This window comes from Jaculus jaculus, unplaced genomic scaffold (assembly GCF_020740685.1).
Source record: "Jaculus jaculus isolate mJacJac1 unplaced genomic scaffold, mJacJac1.mat.Y.cur u25, whole genome shotgun sequence".
Lineage (NCBI taxonomy): Eukaryota > Metazoa > Chordata > Mammalia > Rodentia > Dipodidae > Jaculus > Jaculus jaculus.
This window is the reverse complement of record NW_025423515.1, coordinates 3,132,103-3,152,482: the sequence shown is the minus strand read 5'-3', so window position 1 is coordinate 3,152,482 and position 20,380 is coordinate 3,132,103. Positions and strand designations below refer to the sequence as shown.

The following is a 20,380-nucleotide window of genomic DNA, read 5'->3' as shown; positions in this document are numbered from 1 at the left end:
ATATCAATCTTTAATAGATAGACCATCCAAAGAGAAAATGAACAGGGAAGTAAGACATATCAACACCACCATAGATCAACTAGACCTAATGGATGTCTACAGAACATTCTACCCCAAATCTACAGAGTACACATTCTTAGCAGCCCATGGAACATTCTTTAAAATAGATTGTATACTGGGTCATAAAGCCTGCCTCATTATATTTAGAATAATTGACTAATTTTCAGCATTGTATCAGATCACAATCTGTAGTGCTAGAAATTAACAGTAAGAGATGAGCATGGACCTGCATTAGCTCTTGGAGACCAAACAACACAATTTTAAATAAGAAATTGGTAATAGATATAATAAAAATAAAATTTCTAGAATTGAATGACATTGAGAACATATACCAAAATTTCTTGGACAAAATGAAGGCAGTCCTTAGGGGAAGATTCATATCACTAAATGTTTTCTTATCAAAAACAGAGAGATACCAAATAAATAACTAACCATCCACCTACTGGCATTGCAAAAACAAGAATAATCCAACCCAAAAAGCTCCAGACAGAAAGAAATAATCAAGATCAGAGAAGAAAGTAATGAATTAGTAACTAAGAAAACAATGTTAAAAATTGATGTAACAAAGAGCTGGTTCTTTGAAAAAAAAATTAAGAATGATTGATAAACCCCTGGCCACTCTAACCACGTGAAATAAAGAGATACTTCAAATTAACAAAATGAGAAATGAAAAAGGAGAGATCACAACAGATGTAAGTGAAATGTGATGAACCATCTTGACTTGTTTCCAAAACCTCTACTACACAAAATTGGATAATCTTGGGGAAATGGATAAATTCTTCAACACATACCACCTACCAAAGCTAAACTCAGAGCAGATTAATCTTGTAAACAAACCTATCACACCAGTTGAGATTGAAAAGGCAATAAAAAATCTCCACAAAAAGAAGAGTCTATGCCAGATGCCTTCTCAGCTGAATTCTATCAAATCTTCATGGAAGAATATATAACAATTTTCCTGAAACTATGCCACAAAATTGGAGAACAGGGAGAGATTCCCAACTCATTTTATGACGCTAGTATCACCATAATACCAAAACCAAGAAGAGATGCTACAAGAAAATAAAACTGTAGGCCTATTTTCCTGATGAACTTAGATCCTGAACAAGACTGGAGAGATGTCTTCGTGGTTAAGGCACATGCCTGTGAAACTTAAGGACCTAGATTTGATTCTGCAGGTCCCACACAAGCCTGTTGCTCATGGTGGAGCATGCATCTGGAGCTTGTTTGCAATATCTAGTGGCCCTGTCATACCCATTCTCACACACTCTCTCCCTCTCTGTCTGTCTCTAATAAAAATATAAATAATAAATCTTTAAAAATCCTGAAAAAAGCCTCACAAATTGAATTCGGCAACACATAAAAAGCATTACCCAACTTGATCAAATAGGGTTTATAACAGGAACACAATGTTGGTTCAACATACAGAAATCTGTATGTTGTAATATGCCATATAATTGCAAAAAATACATGGTCATTTCAATAGATGCAGATAAGGCCTTTGACAAAATACAACATCACTTTGTGATCAAAACGTTGGAGACAAGAGGCATGGTCAGTTTATATCTCAACATAATAAAGGCTGAATATAAAGCTCCTAAAGCTCAAATAATATTAAATGTGTAGAGACTTAGGGAATTGCCATTGAGATCAGGAATAAGAAAGTTGTTCCCACTCTCCCTTCTGCTCTTCATCATAGTACTACATGTCCTAGCACAAGAAATAAGACAGGACAATGAAATAAAAAGGATACAAATTGGAAAGGAAGAAGTTAATTTAACCCTATTTGCAGATGACATGATTCTGTATAAAAGTGGCCCAAGAACCTCCATCTCAAAACTCTTAAAGGTGATTAATTCCTTCAGTAAAGTATCAGGATGTAAAATCAATGCACAAAAATCTGTAACAATCCTTAATGTCAGGGACAAAGACACAGAGAAGGATCATAGTTTCATTCTCAATATCAACAACAACAAAAATACCTTGGAATTACACTAAGCAAAAAAAATGAAAGATTTATATAATTAAAACATAAAAACACTCCAGAGAGGGCTGGAGATATGGTTTAGCAGTTAAGCGCTGGCCTGTGAAGCCTAAGGACCCTGGTTTGAGGCTAGAATCCCCAGGACCCATGTTAGCCAGATGCACAAGTGGGCACATGCATCTGGAGTTCGTTTGCAGTGGCTGGAGGCCCTGTAGTGCCCATTCTCTCTCTCTGTATCTGCCTCTTTCTCTCTCTGTCTGTCGCACTCAAACAAGTAATAAAAATAAAAACTTAAAAAAAAACACACACACACACACACTCCAGAGAAAAATTCAGGAGGACTTGAGAAAATGAAAAGACCTCCCATGCTCCTGGACAGGCAGAATTAACATTGTGAAAATGGCAATCTTACCAAAAGCAATATACAGATTCAATGCAATCCCAATAAAAATCTGAGCACTTATCTTCACAGAGGTAGACTAAAAATCTCAAAATTCATATGGAATAGCAACATGCCTTGGATATCCAAGCATATCCTCAGTAAACGAAACACCTAGGTAGGCATCATCATACCTGAACTAAAGCTATGTTACAAAGCCATAGTAACAAAAAAACAGCATGGTATTGGCATAAAAACAGGGCTATAGACCAATGGAACAGAATAGAAGATGCAGGCTTTGATTCAAGTAACTGTAGCTACTTGATCTCTGACCAAGGCCCCAACAATGTACACTGGAGAAAAGACAGCATCTTCAACAAATGGCGCTGGAAAAACTGGATAACCAATGCAGGTAAAGGAAACTAGTCCCACACACCTCACCATGCAAAAAATCAAGTCCAAATGGATCAAAAACTTCAATATAAGGCCAGAAACTCTGATACTACTGGAAGAAAAATATAAAGTGGGAGCAATTTTCAACAATAAAGGAGTGGGGAAAGATTTCCTAACAACACCCCAATATCTCAGGAACTTAAACAGTCACTCAGCCACTGGGATCTCATGAAGCTGAAGAGTTTGTTCACAGACGAATATGCAATAAGCAGTACCAATAGACTACCCACAAAATGAGAGAAAATTTTTGCTGGCTAAACCACTAACAGAGGACAAATTTCTACATTCCATAAAGAACTCAAAATCCTAAACAATAAAAAATCAAACAACCCACTCACAAAGCAGGCCAGAGAACTGAACAGGCAGTTCTCAGAGGAAGAACTATAAATGGCAAAAACACACTTAAGAAAATGTTTGATATTCCTAATCATCATGGAAATGATAATTAAAACAACTATGAGACTCCACCTTACCCCAGTAAGGATGGCAAACATTTAAAAATCAAATTAAAACAAATGTTGTTGAGGAAGTTAAGAAATAGGAAATCTCATTCACTGTTTGTGGGAATGTAAGATGGTACAACAACTATGGAAAGCAATATGGAGACTCCTAAAAAGGGTGACTATAGAGTTATGAACAGATGCAGCTCCATGCCTCAATTGAGAGATATTTGCTCAACCATGTTTATAGCTGCTCAATTCATAATAGCTAAAAAGTAGAAACAACCCAGATGTCCATCATGTAGCAAATAGATAAACAAGATGTGGTATATATACATGATGGAATTCTACTCAGCAGTTAGAAAACAAATGACACAGTGAAATTTGTAGATAAATGGTAGAACTTGGAACAGATCATTCTCAGCAAACTCACCAAATCACAGAAGACAATCATTGCATAGTCTCACTCAGCTGTGGATCCTAACCTGGATCAGCCTGAGATGCTGATGTACCTAATAGGCATCTCAAGGACTGGTCAATGTTGGGGGGGAAGGTACTGAAGGGGAAGCAAGGGTGGGGGGAGATACAAAACTGGACTCAAATGGAACTGATGCCATAAAATCCTATATCCTGGGGACAGACTAAAAGGTTGAACTTTCATCAGGACTTAGAGGGAACACTTGGATCAAAAGGCCCTGGAGAGGATGAGGTGAAGAAGCCTAACCTCAATTATCTCCTGTTTCCCTCTCTTGTTCTCTATTTCTCTTTCTTTCTCTTTTACATTTCCTGTCTCTTTCTTCCTTGTGTTCCCCTTGGTGCTGGCCTGTAACTACAAGTACTAGGATGTGATTAACAAGAACAATGAGCTGTTGATCAAAAAGTCCCAAAATGTTTTCCAAAAGGAGACAACTTTTGTCAGAGCACTTGATTACCCACCAGCGTTCAATGGTAAAACCTTACTGCTGAAGATGCCATAGGCTGTTTATTGGTATGGAAACCTAGAGACCTGGCTGGAATCTGGAATTGAGCCAATCCCCAGACAGCCTGTCTAGTGCCAGAAGGAGCTACATGAGCTATTGGGGGAATATCCAACCTCTATCTGAGCAACTAGAGTTCTAACCTACTCTAACTCAAACAACTTGACATGATGCTCACCCAAGTGCAATAGTGTCACATAGCCAATGGTGGTTAGCCAACTACTCTTGGTTTGGCTAACGGATCCACTCAGTGGAAAGGAGCCTATAGCTGGAACTGGAAAACAAGGCCGAATCATATCCAGAAAACTAGCTTGCTCTCCAATATCAAACTCCCACCCATCTTGGGCTACAAGAGGGCCTACACCTATGAAATTATCTCTGTACTAACAACTGCTAACCTGTGCTGACTTCATTGTACATTAGAGAATCTGTTTTTCTTTTTCAGATGGATGCATTACCTAAGGAGAGAATCAGCCCACTGCACTTCACCAGGGTCCAAGCTGGAGCCATAGAGGAATTGGAGAAATGAGCAAGAGTGCTGCTTTCTCAGTGAACCTGGTGTCAGCAAAAAGGTGAAGGAAGTAGACATAGAGGACAGTCAACTCCTACCAAATCAGAGAATCAGGGACACAGAGGCTCTCAAGCGCCCATCACTGAAGCAGACCTAAAACGAATGCAACATGGCTCAGGGAAATTCACAGAAGAGGGGCAGAAAGATTGTTAGAGTCACAAATTGGGACATTATGAGCAGAGAAGTTGCCTCTCCCCTGTAACTGATGGCTACCCCCACAATGCATGACCCACAATTCCCATGGCGATAACTGGCATCCCCAATGAGGTAGGTCCTTTTGGAGGGGGGGTACAGGGATGAGGGTAAGGATGGTACCAACATGTGCTATTTACACACTGAGTATATCCCTAACTAATAAAAAATTAAATATGAAAAATATAAACAAATACCTATGGCATGTAACACAAGGGGAATATTTGGGATAAAGAAGGGATAAGGTGAGAATTGAGTGAGGGAGAAACGTAGTTGATGGACAAGGAATATGCTCAAATAGCAATGTCACACAAGTAAATATTTCCTATAGAAATCCATCCTGTTGCATGTTGAATTAAAATAAAAGAAGGAAATTATTGTATTAAATACTAATGACAACATGCTCAACATTGTGAACAGGAATTTTATTTTCCATCTTCAAGGATGAACTTCCTTCCCCTTCCATGGCTAATTCTCCCTATTTTCTCTGCATCTGCTTCTTCGAATCCTCTATGAGGATTCTTCCCAGAATAAGAACCAGTGAGTAATGATTTTACAATATCAACCAGATTTTAAATAAGGGGAAAAAATCAGGACATTTGAGCCTTATTCTGAGTCCCAAGCTCTATGTCAACTCACATAAAATGAATTACCCTAAACTTGTGCCACTTTGTTTGCAGCCCACTTTTGTTAATATTAACAAAAACAAGTTCCTCACCCCACATTCATTTATTAACTGTCCAACTAGAAACTGGAAAGCAACAAGAAAAAGTAATCCCTTACTTATATTGTGGACATATAGAGTTTAAACACAAAGCATAAGGTTAAGTTCCAGCTAGAATACTGTAATAATATACGAATAAGCAAAGGATAAAAGCAATGTTAAAGATGAGAAACTGGGTCATCACAGGGTATTGGTCTGTAGGAACTGAGGAACATGGATGAAGGTCATGATTTAGAACAAAAGCATGAAGCTTAGAGTCTACATTGATATTGAGAGACTGGGAATTGCTAGACTTGCCATGATTATTTTCTTTATTGTTAACTCAGACAATGCACAACACAGAGTTGTGGGATAATACAGGCAAGAAACTGCAATTCAGTAGTGCATGGACCACACAGGAAATGCCACAATGCTGATGGAGGTGAGATATGTTTAGGATTCTCTCCACTGCTTGAACAATGGAGAAAATGATTCTGTACATGTCTTCTTTAGCTATGATGGGCAGGAAACCTTTCTGACCTTTTCACCTCACCTCCTGCTTTGGAAAGTCTGATGAAATCCACTTACATGGTTTTAGGTGTTGTTCATCTGAATGGCTTGTTGACATTAGTCTGTGCCCAAGTGTGCTCAGGATATTATCCCAGTAGCATTCTTGCCTGGACATGCATGAACTCATATCACCTGAGAGCAGAGATGATCTTCACAACATGTTTTCAAATTGTGTTGTTGACCTTGGTATAGACCTCAGATGCAGAGCCCCAGGGTTGTGCTCTGTACTCAAGGGAGGGTGTCACAGACTGGAAAGAAAAATATTAGGAATATATATATTGCCTCTTATCAGCAATAGTAGTAAGGGTAGATGCACACACAAACATGCATATGTGCTTTGTTTATCGACTGGGAGCTGCACACTACATCTGAGCTCAGACTGAGAGCCTTGAGACATGGGGAAGCTGATCAGATTCATTTTTATCTTACTGTTTGTGATGCTTTTTGTCCTCTTCTGCAGTTTGACAAAAACCAGTTGCTTTTGGAGAATAACGCAAAACACAGAAAATAATGGAAACATGTGGAAGGACTGTCTTTTTGAAATTCAGACATCACAGAAACCTAGTAGTCAAAGAAACTTAAGAAGTGAGCTTCCCCAGTAAGTGCCAGTTGTGTTTCTTAATCTTGTATTTGGAAGTTTTGAATAATGTGTAAGAAGTCTGTATATGATTACAGTAACACTTTTTGGATCTCTGGCTCTTTCTTTCCTAAGCATACCAATTGTAAATGAACCAAAATTTATTTTGTCTTTTAATGAGCAGCATTTTCCCACAGTCAAATGTATCTGAATTTTTTTTAATACTCCAAGGTACAGAGCCAGAATTTGGGGGACACAGTGATTTCATATTAGATCCTCCTTTTCCTGACAATAAATACCACTGGTATTTGTTCAACCTTAAGTGGCTGAGACAAAGTGTCCCTCCAAGTTTCTTCTCATCTTTCATGCATTCCTAAAGTCTGTGGAAAGGGAACAATTTTCTTTGTCTGTCTAACCCTAGACAGACTTTTCTCATAGTTACAAGTCTCTAAGATAATGTGTACATGAGATTCAATGATATTTCCTTCCTTTTGAAATTGGATACAGGAAGAAGAAAGGTGACAACTATTGACTGTTTTCCTCTTTTATTGTGTTGTATTTGGACATAAGAGTATCAAAGATTTGAAATATAATCAGTCAGATATTTGATCAGTATTTGCGCTCACACATCAGTGAAGCATGCAGTTAAGAAAGGACTGTAGAATATCTGTACTCCTGGTAGAATAGGAGATGTCACCCAATGTAATGATTACTTAAGTCCCTGCTGAGATCCTAAACTGACAAGTGTTACTTGTGTTACATGGCAGCCACTACCATATAATAGCAGGATTGGCATGATGAAAACATGTTTTACACTTCTCTTTAATACTTTCTTTTCATTAAGTTAATACTTCATATTGATACATGAAGTGTTGGTACCATCATTCCCCTTTTCCCTGCCCCTCTTCCACTGAGGACCCTTTTGAGTGGTATCGCTGGCATTCACCATGTAGTTGTGGGTGATGAGTTGAGAGGACAGAAGTCTCATCATGGGGGTAGGCAATGCTCCTAGATATTTTATCCCACTCTGTGGCTCTTACATTCTTTCTGCCCACCCTTCCACAAAATTTCCTGAGACTTGGTCAGTGTGCTTTACTTTTAGTGTGGAAGTCTCAGCATCAGGGATTTCTGCTTTAGCACATTTGGAATATTTTCGGTGTGTCTCCATCATCTGGCTCACGTTGCCAGGCTTTCTTGCTCATCTCACAAATTCTTTGTGTTTTCATTTGGGCCTTAGCCTCTGTGCTTGAGATGGCTCATTAGCTGACATGGAGTCAGTGATCCTTGTCCTCTTGGTAGATTTTGGTGGTCCTTTGTTCTAGCTGTTTTCAGAAAAAGAAAAAAAAATTCTCCAACTTAGAGTGAGATCAGAATAGGTTAAAGTGTATAAGAATTGTTCATTTAGAGAGATTTTGATGGCTGTAGTGTCAATTTTTTTTAATTTTTATTTATTTATTTATTTATTTGAGAGCGACAGACACAGAGAGAAAGACAGATAGAGGGAGAGAGGGAATGGGCGCGCCAGGGCTTCCAGCCTCTGCAAATGAACTCCAGACGCGTGCGCCCCCTTGTACATCTGGTAAGGTGGGACCTGGGGAACCGAACCTCAAACCAGGGTCCTTAGGCTTCACAGGCAAGTGCTTAACCACTAAGCCATCTCTCCAGCCCTGTAGTGTCACTTTTGGCCAAAGAGTAGTGCATGTTTCTCATTGGAGTCTATAATCGTGGTCTCCATAGGATTCAGAATTTTTCCTAACTGTAGCTATGGTTTCCTTTCCACTGAGCAGATTACTTAACCCATCAGAAAACAACCGGTTGCTTACCTATGGTGGGTTCTACTTTTGCACAGCTGTGTACATCTTGTCAGGTTGGTTGCTTGCCTATCAGAAAGTCCCCTGCTTTCTCACAGCAATGTTTGATGATTGTATCCAGAAACTAATGTTGTGCTTTCAGCACTATATGAGTTAACAATCTAGGAACTGACTTCCTTCTAGATTAAGCCAGATCTCTCAATGTTCTGCAATATTCTGATTGGCCATGTGTGTGTGGTTTCTACAGCAATAGGCTCTCATTTCTCCCCTTATATGGATAATCATGCTTTGTGCTTTGACAGAGTTTGTCTTATTTTGGGGAACTCATATGTCTCTTCAGTCAAAAACTTAACATGGTTTGTAACTAATTTCTGGTACTTGGATTTGTCAGCCAGGGCCAAATAGATTAGGATAAGCCTTAAGCCAGTTCTCCTCAGGGCCCATCTTGCCGGACAATCCTTCCATGCTACTACTGAGGGATATAACTTTTAGTCTGGTATCAAGAAGAAAATTTTCTATGGTACAAACACATTTGGATTTGGTTTTGTTTAGATCTCCATCCCCCTGTGCCTTCCCAAGCCCTTCCACCCCTCCTATCTGGTCCAATTGTCTCTTGTATGTTTTTATTAGAGCTGCCCATTGTGTGTCTGGGAAATCTTGTTACTTGCATTTGATTTTTCATGTTATTCCTTTTGCACTGTGGTCTGCCCATCACAGTGTAGGAATCATATTTAATTTAAGAGAAAGCCATAATTTACCCTTTAAGTGTCTCCAATGATTATTCCCTTTAATGTTTGCTTCAATTAAGATTCTAATGGATATGGGGCCTGTCTTCTCAGAGGGAAGGAGACCATGAGGCTCAGGTGGGGGGCCCAAGGACCAGATGAAGGGGTTTGCTGGACAGTGCTTCAGGGTATGGGACTGTGTGGTCAGGTATCCGAAGGGGGCCGGGATCGGGGAATGGGGACAAAGCAGACTGGTGTTTCATCTGGGCTGTGGAAGGGAGAGGATGGTATTGTGTGGTGCTTATGAGATGCTGAGGTACGAAGGTATGGGACACAGGGGTCCATTGGGACCTTGTATCAGTGGGTGGGTGGGATTGTCAGGTCTTCTTACAAGGTAGGGCAGGGATATGGGCCTGCTGCAGGTCAGGTGATGTGGAGGGATGGGCAGCAGTCCCTGAAGGGTTGTGGAAAGGGTGAGTGAAGGATGAACAATAGCTTACTGGTCTGGGTCTGCACATGGAGGGGTGGCCAGTGGGACAGTGGTCATTCCTGGGGCTCCCTGGTGGCAGGAAAGCCTAGGGCAGGGGGAATTCTAGCCTACCGGCCTAAATCCACTTAGCCAGCCCATGGTTAGTGCAGGGGGAATCCATTGGTACATGGGTGGAACAGCGGCTGGGGCTGCAGCTGAGAAGGGTGCTTGAGGAGTTTGGGAGACTGGTGTGCTACCTGAGGGCGTGGAAATCAGTAGATTCCCTACTCTGTGCCCTCTCACTGGAGGTCTACCAGGATATACACACCCCTAAGAACCCCAGGGAGCCCCAAAAATGTTGCCTTTCCTTCCATGTGAAGTGAGACATCAATAGGCACATAATCATCTTGACCAGAAGTCCTAAAGAGAATGAATTGTAAGAGAACAGAAATAAGTGTTGAATTAATTCCAAGACAAAAGAAGCAAACAACACACTTAAATAGATATTCCAAAGCAGAATATTGTAATAGAATTCTACAAATGGATAACATACCAGTAAAAAGGAAAGCTGAAATGATTCTGGAAGTAAAAAACATAATAACCCAAATAAAAGTCTCTGTAGAAATCCTCTCCAATGAACTGCATCCTATTGAAGACAGAATATCAGAACTTAAAGACAAGGTAAAAGAGTTAAATATTCGATCACAATTAATAAGATCAAAATGTATGAAGGACACAGGTGATATTTGCAACACGATGGAAGGGACAAACATGCACATTATGTGCATAGAATGAAATAAACCCGGAGTAAAGGTACAAAATTTATTGAAAAAAGGTTGCAGAAGAAAATTTCTCCTATGTAGGAGAAAAGATGCTATCCAGGTACAAGAGGCCTAGTAAACAACAACCATGCAGGACCCAAAAGGAAACTACTGAGGTCATGTTATAGTAAAAACTGTACATACACAGAAGTAAGAAAGGGTACCAAGAGCTCATGACAGAAACATTCAGTGACATATAAAAGCAAGACTAGCAGAAGAGATTGTTCAGTAGACTCTAAAAACAAGACGAGCTTGGCAAAATGACTTTATATTATTGAATAACCACAAGCTGCACAAAGTGTTATATCGCCAAACTATTTCCTATATTAGGGGGAATATCTTTCCATGATAAATAAAGGCTCCAGGAAACATTGGACACTAAGGCAACCCTTAGAGGACACAAAGTAATGCTTCAAATTGAACAGAATAGAATGCATGTTCTAGAATCTACAGACAACGACCAATAATAATACAATAATTAAGCAAATAAAGACTCATGGTTAAGGTGCTTGCCTGCAAAGGTTAAGGGCCAGGTTCAATTCGTTAGGACCCACATAATCCAGATGCACAAAGTGGCACATGCTTCTGGAGTTTGCTTAGAGAGATTAGAGAACCTGGCATGCCCATTCTCTCCATATATACCTCTTCCTTTCTCTTTTAAATAAATAAAATATATTTTTAAAAAGACTTAGTAAACATCACTTCTGCCCAGAGACGTGAATAAAAGGGGATGGAACAGGGGAGAGTACCAAAGGAAACATGTAGTTTGAAAGCAGATAAACTAAGAATGAGGAAAGAGGCTTGGGGGGGGGGAAGAGGAAGATTACATGTAATTATTATGACGACTTGGTGTGCACCAATTTAGTAAAGTGACATAGAAAAAACAACTTACACTAATTTAAGGTGTCCCCACTGAAACAAGCATATGTCCTCTTCCACACACACACGTACAATGTGGTCCACCACAAACTTGAAGATGAATATTACACACATATACACACCAAAACACCACAAACTACAGCACTGCTACGTTTATTTTTCATTTCTTAAAACTGTGAATTTTAGGATTAACATATGAACAGATTTACTGTGTGATGTAGGTCTACTATCAAGTTGACAGATGACCTACAGCCTTCTCAAAAGATTCTTGTGTGCTAAGGATGAAACCAGCTCTTTAGACATGTTTACAACAAAATAAATACATGTATGAATGGTCTGTCATTACATAATTTAAAAATGCATAGTTGTTCCCTATGTCATGTGGTTTCATATCCTCACATAAAGGTGAACGGTAACATGAAAAGTTCAGGAGAAAGCCTCATTTATTGTATGTATTACATGTCCACTCTATTTGCTTTGAAGATTATCCTGCTTGAAGCCTTATCCATAATGATCACTTTGTTTCTTTTTAGTTTGCCAGTCAAAAAATATCAATATATTCTGACACTGATTTTTGTCACCGAGGAGATCAACAAGAATCCCAACCTTTTACCCAACATCTCTTTGAAATTTAATTTCTTTCCTGACAAGTGTGACGATTCATTTAAAATTATAATTTTCTTACGTTGGAGAGCAGTTATATATCGCAAGCTTCCTAATTACAGCTGTAAATTGATGGGATGTGGTATACTACTTACAGGACCAACATGGGCAGCAAGTAGCAAAATTGGGACATTTCTGAAGATCTTTCATCATGCACAGGTGAGACTGTGCTATAAATGCTATAAACTTGTTCCCTTTATTACTTTTCATATGTGCCTAGGGATATTTCAATAGGGTACTTGATTATGCATATATTGTTACGTATACTTTACTGGGATAATAATCTGTAACTTGGTGGGTTATCAGCACTTAATTTTTAAAAATTTACACGAGGGATGTGGCAATATGCAAAGGGATTTCCTACAACCCTTAAATTGTTCATTAATTTTCCAGAGTCTTATGGATAGTGAAATATGATCAATAATGAGGTGAACAATCATACTTCTCACCATTCTTCCCAAGTAATGATTAACACATTTCAGATCGTACACTGAGTTTTCTTCCAATTCCCTTCCTCATGTTTATTTCTATGTTCTGTGTCCTTTAGATTCACTATGGTCCATTTCATCCTATTCTGAGTGACCATTATCAGTACCCTCATCTGTATCAGATTGCCCCCAAGAACACAAGACTGGCTTTTGCCATGGTCTCCTTATTGCTTCATTTCAACTGGACCTGGGTGGGGCTGGTCATCTCTGATGATGACCAAGGTACCCAATTTCTCTCAGACTTGAGAGAAAACATACAAGGAAATGAACTCTGTTTAGCCTTTGTGAATGTGATCTCATTAGACATGGAGTTATACAATACAAGGGCTGAGATATATTATAAACAGATTGTGACATCATTGGCAAATGTTGTTATCATTTATGGGGAAATGAATTCTACACTAGAATTGAGTTTTATAAGATGGGCTTATTTAGGCATAGAGAGGATCTGGGTTACCACCTTACAGTTAGATGTCATCACAAATATGAAAGGAGATTTCATGCTTGACTCATTCCTTGGGACAATTGTTTTTTCAACCCACCATCATGAGATTCCCAATTTCAAAAAATTTATCCAAACAATGAGCACTTCCACATATCCAATAGATATTTCACTGCTGAAATCAGAATGGATGAACTTTAATTGTTCAGACAATGAATCTAAATGCCAATCACAGAGCATGTGTTTACCTAACACTTCATTAGAATGGTATGCAGATCAAGGATTTGACATGGCCATGAATGAAGAGAATTACAATCTATACAATGCTGTGTATGCTTGGGCATATGCCCTTCATGAAACATTATTTCAACAGGTAGATGTTCAGCCAAGGACACCTCAAAACCTACTTGACTGCCCAAAGGTATGTAGTGTCATCAATATTACCTTCTTAGTGGTTGCACACATATTTTAGAAAACACTGGTATTGGGAGTAGTTTTCCAAATTAAAAATATTTGTGTATTGTTTTATTTCCTAGAAAGTAAATCTAGATGTGTGTTTTTAGTTACTTTTTTTTTGGGGGGGGGGGCTGGAAATACCTGACAAAAGAAACTTAGTGGAGAATAGTTTCACTCTGGTTCACACTTCAAGTGTACAGTCCATCATGTTGATAACAGCATGGAAGCAAGAGTATGACAAAACTGTGCCCATGGCATACACAGCCTGTCAGCAGAGAGTGATGAGTATATGTGGTCTGCCAATTTTCACTGATTAGAAACCCTTGTCCCGTGGGATAGTGCCACCTGCATTCAGTGTGATTGTTCCAAGTTTGGTTAACTAACCTATAGATTTATTAGAGACATGTTCATCTTGCTCATGTCTATAAAGATTTCAGTGATGTATTTTATGTGCCCAATCATCCTGATACCATGCCCAACTGTTCTAAGTATTTGAAACATAATCCCAGGTTTTTGTAATCATGAAGTGTTTGAATATCAAGATGTGAACTTGCTTTTCCCATGCCAAAGTATCCTATTTGTGTGATTGACAGGTCACATGAGTTGTTAAAGAATTCTGTATCACCGCAATTACTAAAGACAATAATGCTTTAGTTAATGTTCTTTTGATTTTTGTAAATATAATGGATTTAAAGGCTTATCTCATTAACCTGGCCTAATATTTTAGAAGATTCTCCAAAAACAAACATAAAAATACAGTAATACTGTATCAATCAGTGGATTTTCATTTATTATGCACTATTAGGTACATACAATGAAGTTTTCTTATGAATGATGGGTTGCAAAAAAGAGATATTACATAGAGTATGTCTATATGTGTGTACATACGTAATTGCAAAATGATATATCTCTTTTAGTTTTACCATACTCTGAAGAACATACAATTTATTAACCCTGTTGGAGACCTAGTGACAGTTAATGAGAATACAAAGATTGATGCAGACTATGATATTCTCCACATGTGGAATTTTCCACGAGGTCTTGGAATAAAGGTCAAAATAGGACAGTTTTCTCCATATCTGAATATTGGTCAGCAATTGTATTTGTCTGATAAGACAAAAAAGTGGACAACAGGAAGTAGGCAGGTAGGTTTTCTCTAACTGTAATGCATTCCTCTAAAGTTATTTTTATTTACATAGTTATTTATTGAGTACATAAAGAACAAAAATAATGTGGGGCAATGTGAACCCCCTCCCCATTAGGTCAAGAACAACTTGTTTAGGGTTTCTTTTCAAGCCTGCTTGATTTCCTTTCTATCTTTTAAAAGCTATTCATAGCAAACAAAATGTTTTATCAAAATCTCCATATGCATGACAACATACAAAGTATTAAATGGAGTTTGACCTTTCAATTTTATTATAGGCTTGGAAAATAAGTTTATTAATGCTGCATTATTTTAACTCATAATTATGAATGAAGTAGATGAACTTCCTACCTGTTACAAACACATTTCTGGTTTTCCTCAGATTCCCTCCTCTGTGTGCAGTGAGACTTGCAGGCCTGGTTTCAGGAAGTTCTGGCAGAAGGGAAAGGCAGCCTGCTGTTTTGTTTGTTTCCCCTGCCCAGCAAATGAGATTTCTAACAATATGGGTAAGTTGATAGTTTAGGGAGTATTGCAGTCAGGCTTGTATTGCTGGTAGAAATCACCCAACCAAGAGCAGCTTGTGTGAAAAAGAGGTTTATTTTGGCTTACAGCTCAAGGGGAAGCTCCACAATGGCAGGAGAAAATGAGGACATGAGCAGAGGGTGGACATCACACCCTGACAAACCTAAGGTGGACAATAGCAACAGGAAAGTGTGCCAAACACTGCCATGAGGATACTGGCTATAACAGTCATAAGCCCACCCCCAACAAGACACAGGCTCCAGCAGACGTTAATTCCCAAATCTCCATCAGCTGGGAACCTAGCATTGAGACACCTAAGTTATGGGGACACCTGCATCAAACCACCACAGGGAGTAATTCTCCAGTTCGATTGTTTCTCCACTCATACTGGGAACCAGTATCTAGTGAGAATATGCAAAGTAGTTCAGAAATAAAAGTTAATTTAAAGAATCTAGACATGGAATATCACAAACATCAAAATCTTGTTTCAAAAAACCAAAATAGTCTGATTAAAATGTCAAAAGTGTTATTTTAGATATGCATCCAAGCATTTAAGGAGGTAATGGGAAATGTTTGATGATCAAATATAAGAATAAAAATAAGCATGTATTTCTAGGATGTCAAGAGTACTAGGTTGAGCACTGAGTGGATGAATAGGTATTATTTAATGTTGCCCTCTAGTTTACACTTGAGAAGAGAAGCAAACATGGAGGTGAGATGTTATAGTAGACCTTAAAGGCTGCAATCAATACAATCAAAGGGACTTAAGTAATTATATGAAAATTGATCTATTAAAGTCTTCAAGGTACTCTCATACCCAGGTCACATTTCCAGTGTACCAGAAATTAAAGTAGGTAGGGAGTGGTGTTGATACATAATGTAAAAGAGGAATGAGTGATTTTAATTTGTTTAGATGTGATTGGATAAAGTCATAAAAAAGAATTTAAAACTATTATTGGAAAGAAAATAAAAACTATGTTTATTCAGATAATACCATACATACAATTCAAATTATTTTGTTACATACAAACTATAGAGGTGATGGATGAGATTCATATTAATATGGAAAGTGTTTTATTTTTGTGCATGCTGTCCATGCTACTTGTAGCAAATAAAGTGGAATTGACACCCATATAAACTAGACTAACTATGACACGCCTACACAATAAAATCGTATGCACATAAATTTCAAAAACATACTTAAGAAAAGTAAGATTTGAATTATAAATGTAAAAATACCATATTCCTTAATGAAAATACTGAATATGGGATAGCATATAATGCTTTTTAATCCTATTTTATGATTCAATGTGATCACGATCAAAATTGTGAAACACCATGATAGAAAATACAACTTACAGGTGGGAGGAATTTCTCTCCAATTCACTATTATGCATCATATTCAATATTATCAAAGTTGGAAAAACATCTTGCTCATAATGCTTTCTCAATAATTTCCTGACCAAATTCTGTTAAAACATAGACCAAGGGTTATGGAGGCAGAATTTGGAGAAATAGGTAAATGCTATGTCCTCTCCAGATTAGTACATTAATACCTATGCCAAGGAAATGGGTTTAAGCAATAGTGATATTGGTGTGAATTATATATCGGTATCTTCAATTTCATTTTTATAATATTTATTTATTTGTTCATCTTTGGGTTTTTTTTTTGTTTTGTTTTGTTTTGTTTTTGAGGTAGGTTCTCACTGTAGCTCAGGCTGACATGGAATTCACTATATAGTCTCAGAGTGGCATTGAACTCACTATGGTCCTCCTATCTCTGCCTCCCTAGTGATGGGATTAAAGGCGTGTGCCACCATGCCTGGCTGTATTTCTTAAAAATAAGTTTTGAAACAATTGTATGTATGAACTGCCATCTAAGGACAAAGCCATAGGGCATCACCTTGATACAGACAAAGACTTCATAAGATATGAAACCATGCTGAAAAGGAACAATCACATTTTATTGTCGAAATTTATGGTCTTTGTCAAAATATAAATAAAAGGTTTTCAAAATACATCAAAGAGCCAGGCGTGATGCATGCCTTTAATTCCAGCACTCTGGAGGCAAAGGTGGGAAGATTTCCATGAATTCAATGCCACACTGATACTACATAGTGAATTCAAGGTCAGCCTGAGCTACAGTGAGACCCTACCTCAAAAAACAAAAACAAAAAGAAAAAACAAGGACAGCAACAACAGCAATAATAAAAGACAGCAAAAGTGCCTCTGGTCAAGACAGTGTCCACCTAATCATGACTCAGCTTTCACGGTAATATCAGGCAACATCTGTGGGAGAGTATGGAGGGGCAATCAACGGATTTCCACACTCCCTTGTGGCCCAGTAGACCCTAGTCTCAGCCACTGTCCCTGATCAGGTTCTCTGCTGTGCTACCTGCAAGGCCCTCCCTTCCTCCCTCCCAAGTCAACAGCAGCATGAGTGCTGTCCCTCCCTCCCTTTATGGATGTTTAAAAGACTGTTTTAAAGGGGCTGGAGAGATGGCTTAGCGGTAAAGCACTTGCCTGTGAAGCCTAAGGACCCAGGTTCAAGGCTCAATTCCCCAGGTCCCACGTTAGCCAGATGCACAAGGGGGCCCACGTGTCTGGAGTTTATTTGCAGAGGCTGGAGGCCCTGGCGTGCCCATTCTCTCTCTCTCCCTCTATCTGTCTTTCTCCCTGTGTCTGTCACTCTCAAATAAATAAATAAATAATTTTTTTTAAAAAAGACTGTTTTAAAGAAGACATATAACCATGTACCCCTCTGATCTTGGACTGCACTGTTTATACAATTCTGAGTGAGTATTATCATTATTATTTTTTGAGGAAAACCTGTTTCTTTTTTATTAAAGAAACTAAGGGCAGGAGAGAGACACAGAGAGAGAATTGGTGGGCCAGGATCTCCAGCCAATGCAGTCAAATTTCAGACACATATGTCAACTTGTGCACATATGTGACTTGCTCATATGTCCCCTTGTGTGTCTGACTTCTGAGGGATCTAGTAAGTCAAATGTAAGTCCTTTGGCTTTGCAGACAAGGGCTTATTCACTAACCCACCTCTCCAGCAGTAGAAATCATAAGAAATGTTTCATCTAAGCTATGTTGTAGCATTCTATTACATTACAACAACATTATTTTATTATTTGAAGATAAAGGATCAAGAGAATATATAGGGCCAATTAAATGGATAAAATACAGCATTGCTAGGCTGGGTAGATCAATCAGCAGTTATGATGCATGCCTGCAATACCTAACCAGTCCTGTTCAATTCCCAAATACTTTGTTACAATGAGATGCACAAAGTGGCACACATATCTAATGGTTATTTGAAGTGGCAACAGATTCTGTGAACCCATTCTGTCATTGTCTCTCTTTCTCACTCTGCTTGCAAACAAATAAAAATATTTTAAAAGATATCTGTGTTTTTATACCATAATATGATAGTCTTTTTAATTGGGAATCATGGTTATTGAACTATCTACCTTGATTTTTGTCAGTAGGAACAAGGAATACAAATATGCTTCGCCTCTAAAACACTTGTTTGTACTGTGCTGTGACTAAGAAGGAAAGACTGCCACTCTCCTGATGATACTTTGCTTTGTCTGCCAGATATGGATCAATGTGTGAAGTGCCCAATCGATCAGTATGCCAACAAAAAGCAAACTCACTGTCTCAAAAAAATTGTAACATTTCTGTCTTATGAAGACCCCCTGGGGATGGCTCTGGCTTGCTTGGCCCTGTGCTTCTCTGCACTCACTGCTCTTGTTCTTGGGGTTTTTGTGAAGAACCAGGACACACCGATTGTAAAGGCCAATAATCGAACAAACAGCTACATCCTGCTCATCTCCCTCAAGTTTTGTTTTCTCTGTTCATTACTCTTCATTGGATATCCCAACATAGTCACCTGCATCCTGCAGCAGGTCACATTTGCAGTTCTGTTCACTGTGGCTGTGTCCACCGTCTTGGCCAAAACACTTACTGTGGTTCTGGCCTTCAAGGCCACTGCTCCAGGAAGAAAGATGAGGGGATTGCTGGTATCAGGAGCACCTAACTTCATCATTCCCATCTGTACCTTGATCCAACTTGTTCTCTGTGGACTCTGGCTGGGAACATCCCCTCCCTTTGTGGACACTGATGCACACTCAGAACATGGTCACATCATCATTGTGTGTAATAAAGGCTCAGTCACTGCCTTCTACTGTGTCCTGGGATACCTTGGATCTCTGGCTGTAGGGAGCTTCACTGTGGCTTTCCTGGCCAGAAACCTGCCTGACACATTCAATGAAGCCAAGTTCCTGACCTTCAGCATGCTGGTGTTCTGCAGTGTGTGGCTCACCTTCCTCCCTGTCTACCATAGCACCAAGGGGAAGGCCATGGTGGTAGTGGAGGTCTTCTCTATCTTGTTCTCCAGTGTGGGATTGCTAGGTTGCATCTTTTTCCCCAAGTGTTACATCATTTTATTAAGACCCAGTAGAAATTCTGTTCAGAGGATCAAGAAGAAACAACCAATTTATTTTTAAGTTTAATTTATATGTATTCATTTAGTGTATATCACATAAAAACCTTTTCATTATTATAGCCATTAAATATTAGAAAATGATAAAATACTAGTTCATATGTATAACTCTTATTTGTTCTCTAAAGATATTTATCAGGACTTCTAGCAGAGAGAATGAGCACACCAGGGCCTTTAGCCACTGAAAACAAACTCCAGATGCATGTGCCACTTTGTACATATTGCTTTACATGGGTACTAGGGAATTGAACCTGGGTCGTTTAGGCTTTGCAGGCAAGTGCCTTAATTACTGAGGCATCTTTCCAGCCCCTAAATGTATTTTTAAAATTAAATATTTAAGACTTCTGGCCCACTAGGCCTTTTCCGCTGCTTCTCTCCCTGCTTTATCTCTGGACTGGCTGCAGTCCTCCCGTCCTCTCTCCCCGTGAGCATCGCACATCCGACCCCAAGGCCCGGTGGCTCTTCCGCGCTCTCCCGCCGGGCGGTAGGGGCCGAGGCCTGCCGCGCGTCGATCCCCGCAGCTCCATGGAGGCCACCGCCG

At 39.0% G+C, this 20,380-nt stretch overlaps 1 protein-coding gene across 1 annotated transcript; it reads left to right on the top strand.

Annotated features, from left to right (window-relative positions):
• The first annotated feature begins 12,160 nt into the window (after window positions 1-12,160).
• Window positions 12,161-19,843, top strand: LOC123457542 (vomeronasal type-2 receptor 116-like). Its single transcript, XM_045141427.1, has 5 exons — window positions 12,161-12,433; window positions 12,822-13,634; window positions 14,578-14,805; window positions 15,187-15,310; window positions 18,933-19,843. Exons 1-5 carry the CDS (start codon window positions 12,347-12,349, stop codon window positions 19,841-19,843), a joined length of 2,163 nt encoding a protein of 720 aa, XP_044997362.1. The 5' UTR covers window positions 12,161-12,346.
• Window positions 19,844-20,380: the final 537 nt, after the last annotated feature.

Excerpts from the sequence above, each read along its gene's own strand:
- LOC123457542 (XM_045141427.1), top strand. The coding sequence starts at position 12,347 with ATGGGATGTGGTATACTACTTACAGGACCAACATGGGCAGCAAGTAGC. Across the intron at positions 13,635-14,577 it reads ACTGCCCAAAGGTATGTAGT|TTTTACCATACTCTGAAGAA; the intron begins GTCATCAATATT and ends TATCTCTTTTAG. Across the intron at positions 14,806-15,186 it reads GGACAACAGGAAGTAGGCAG|ATTCCCTCCTCTGTGTGCAG; the intron begins GTAGGTTTTCTC and ends GGTTTTCCTCAG.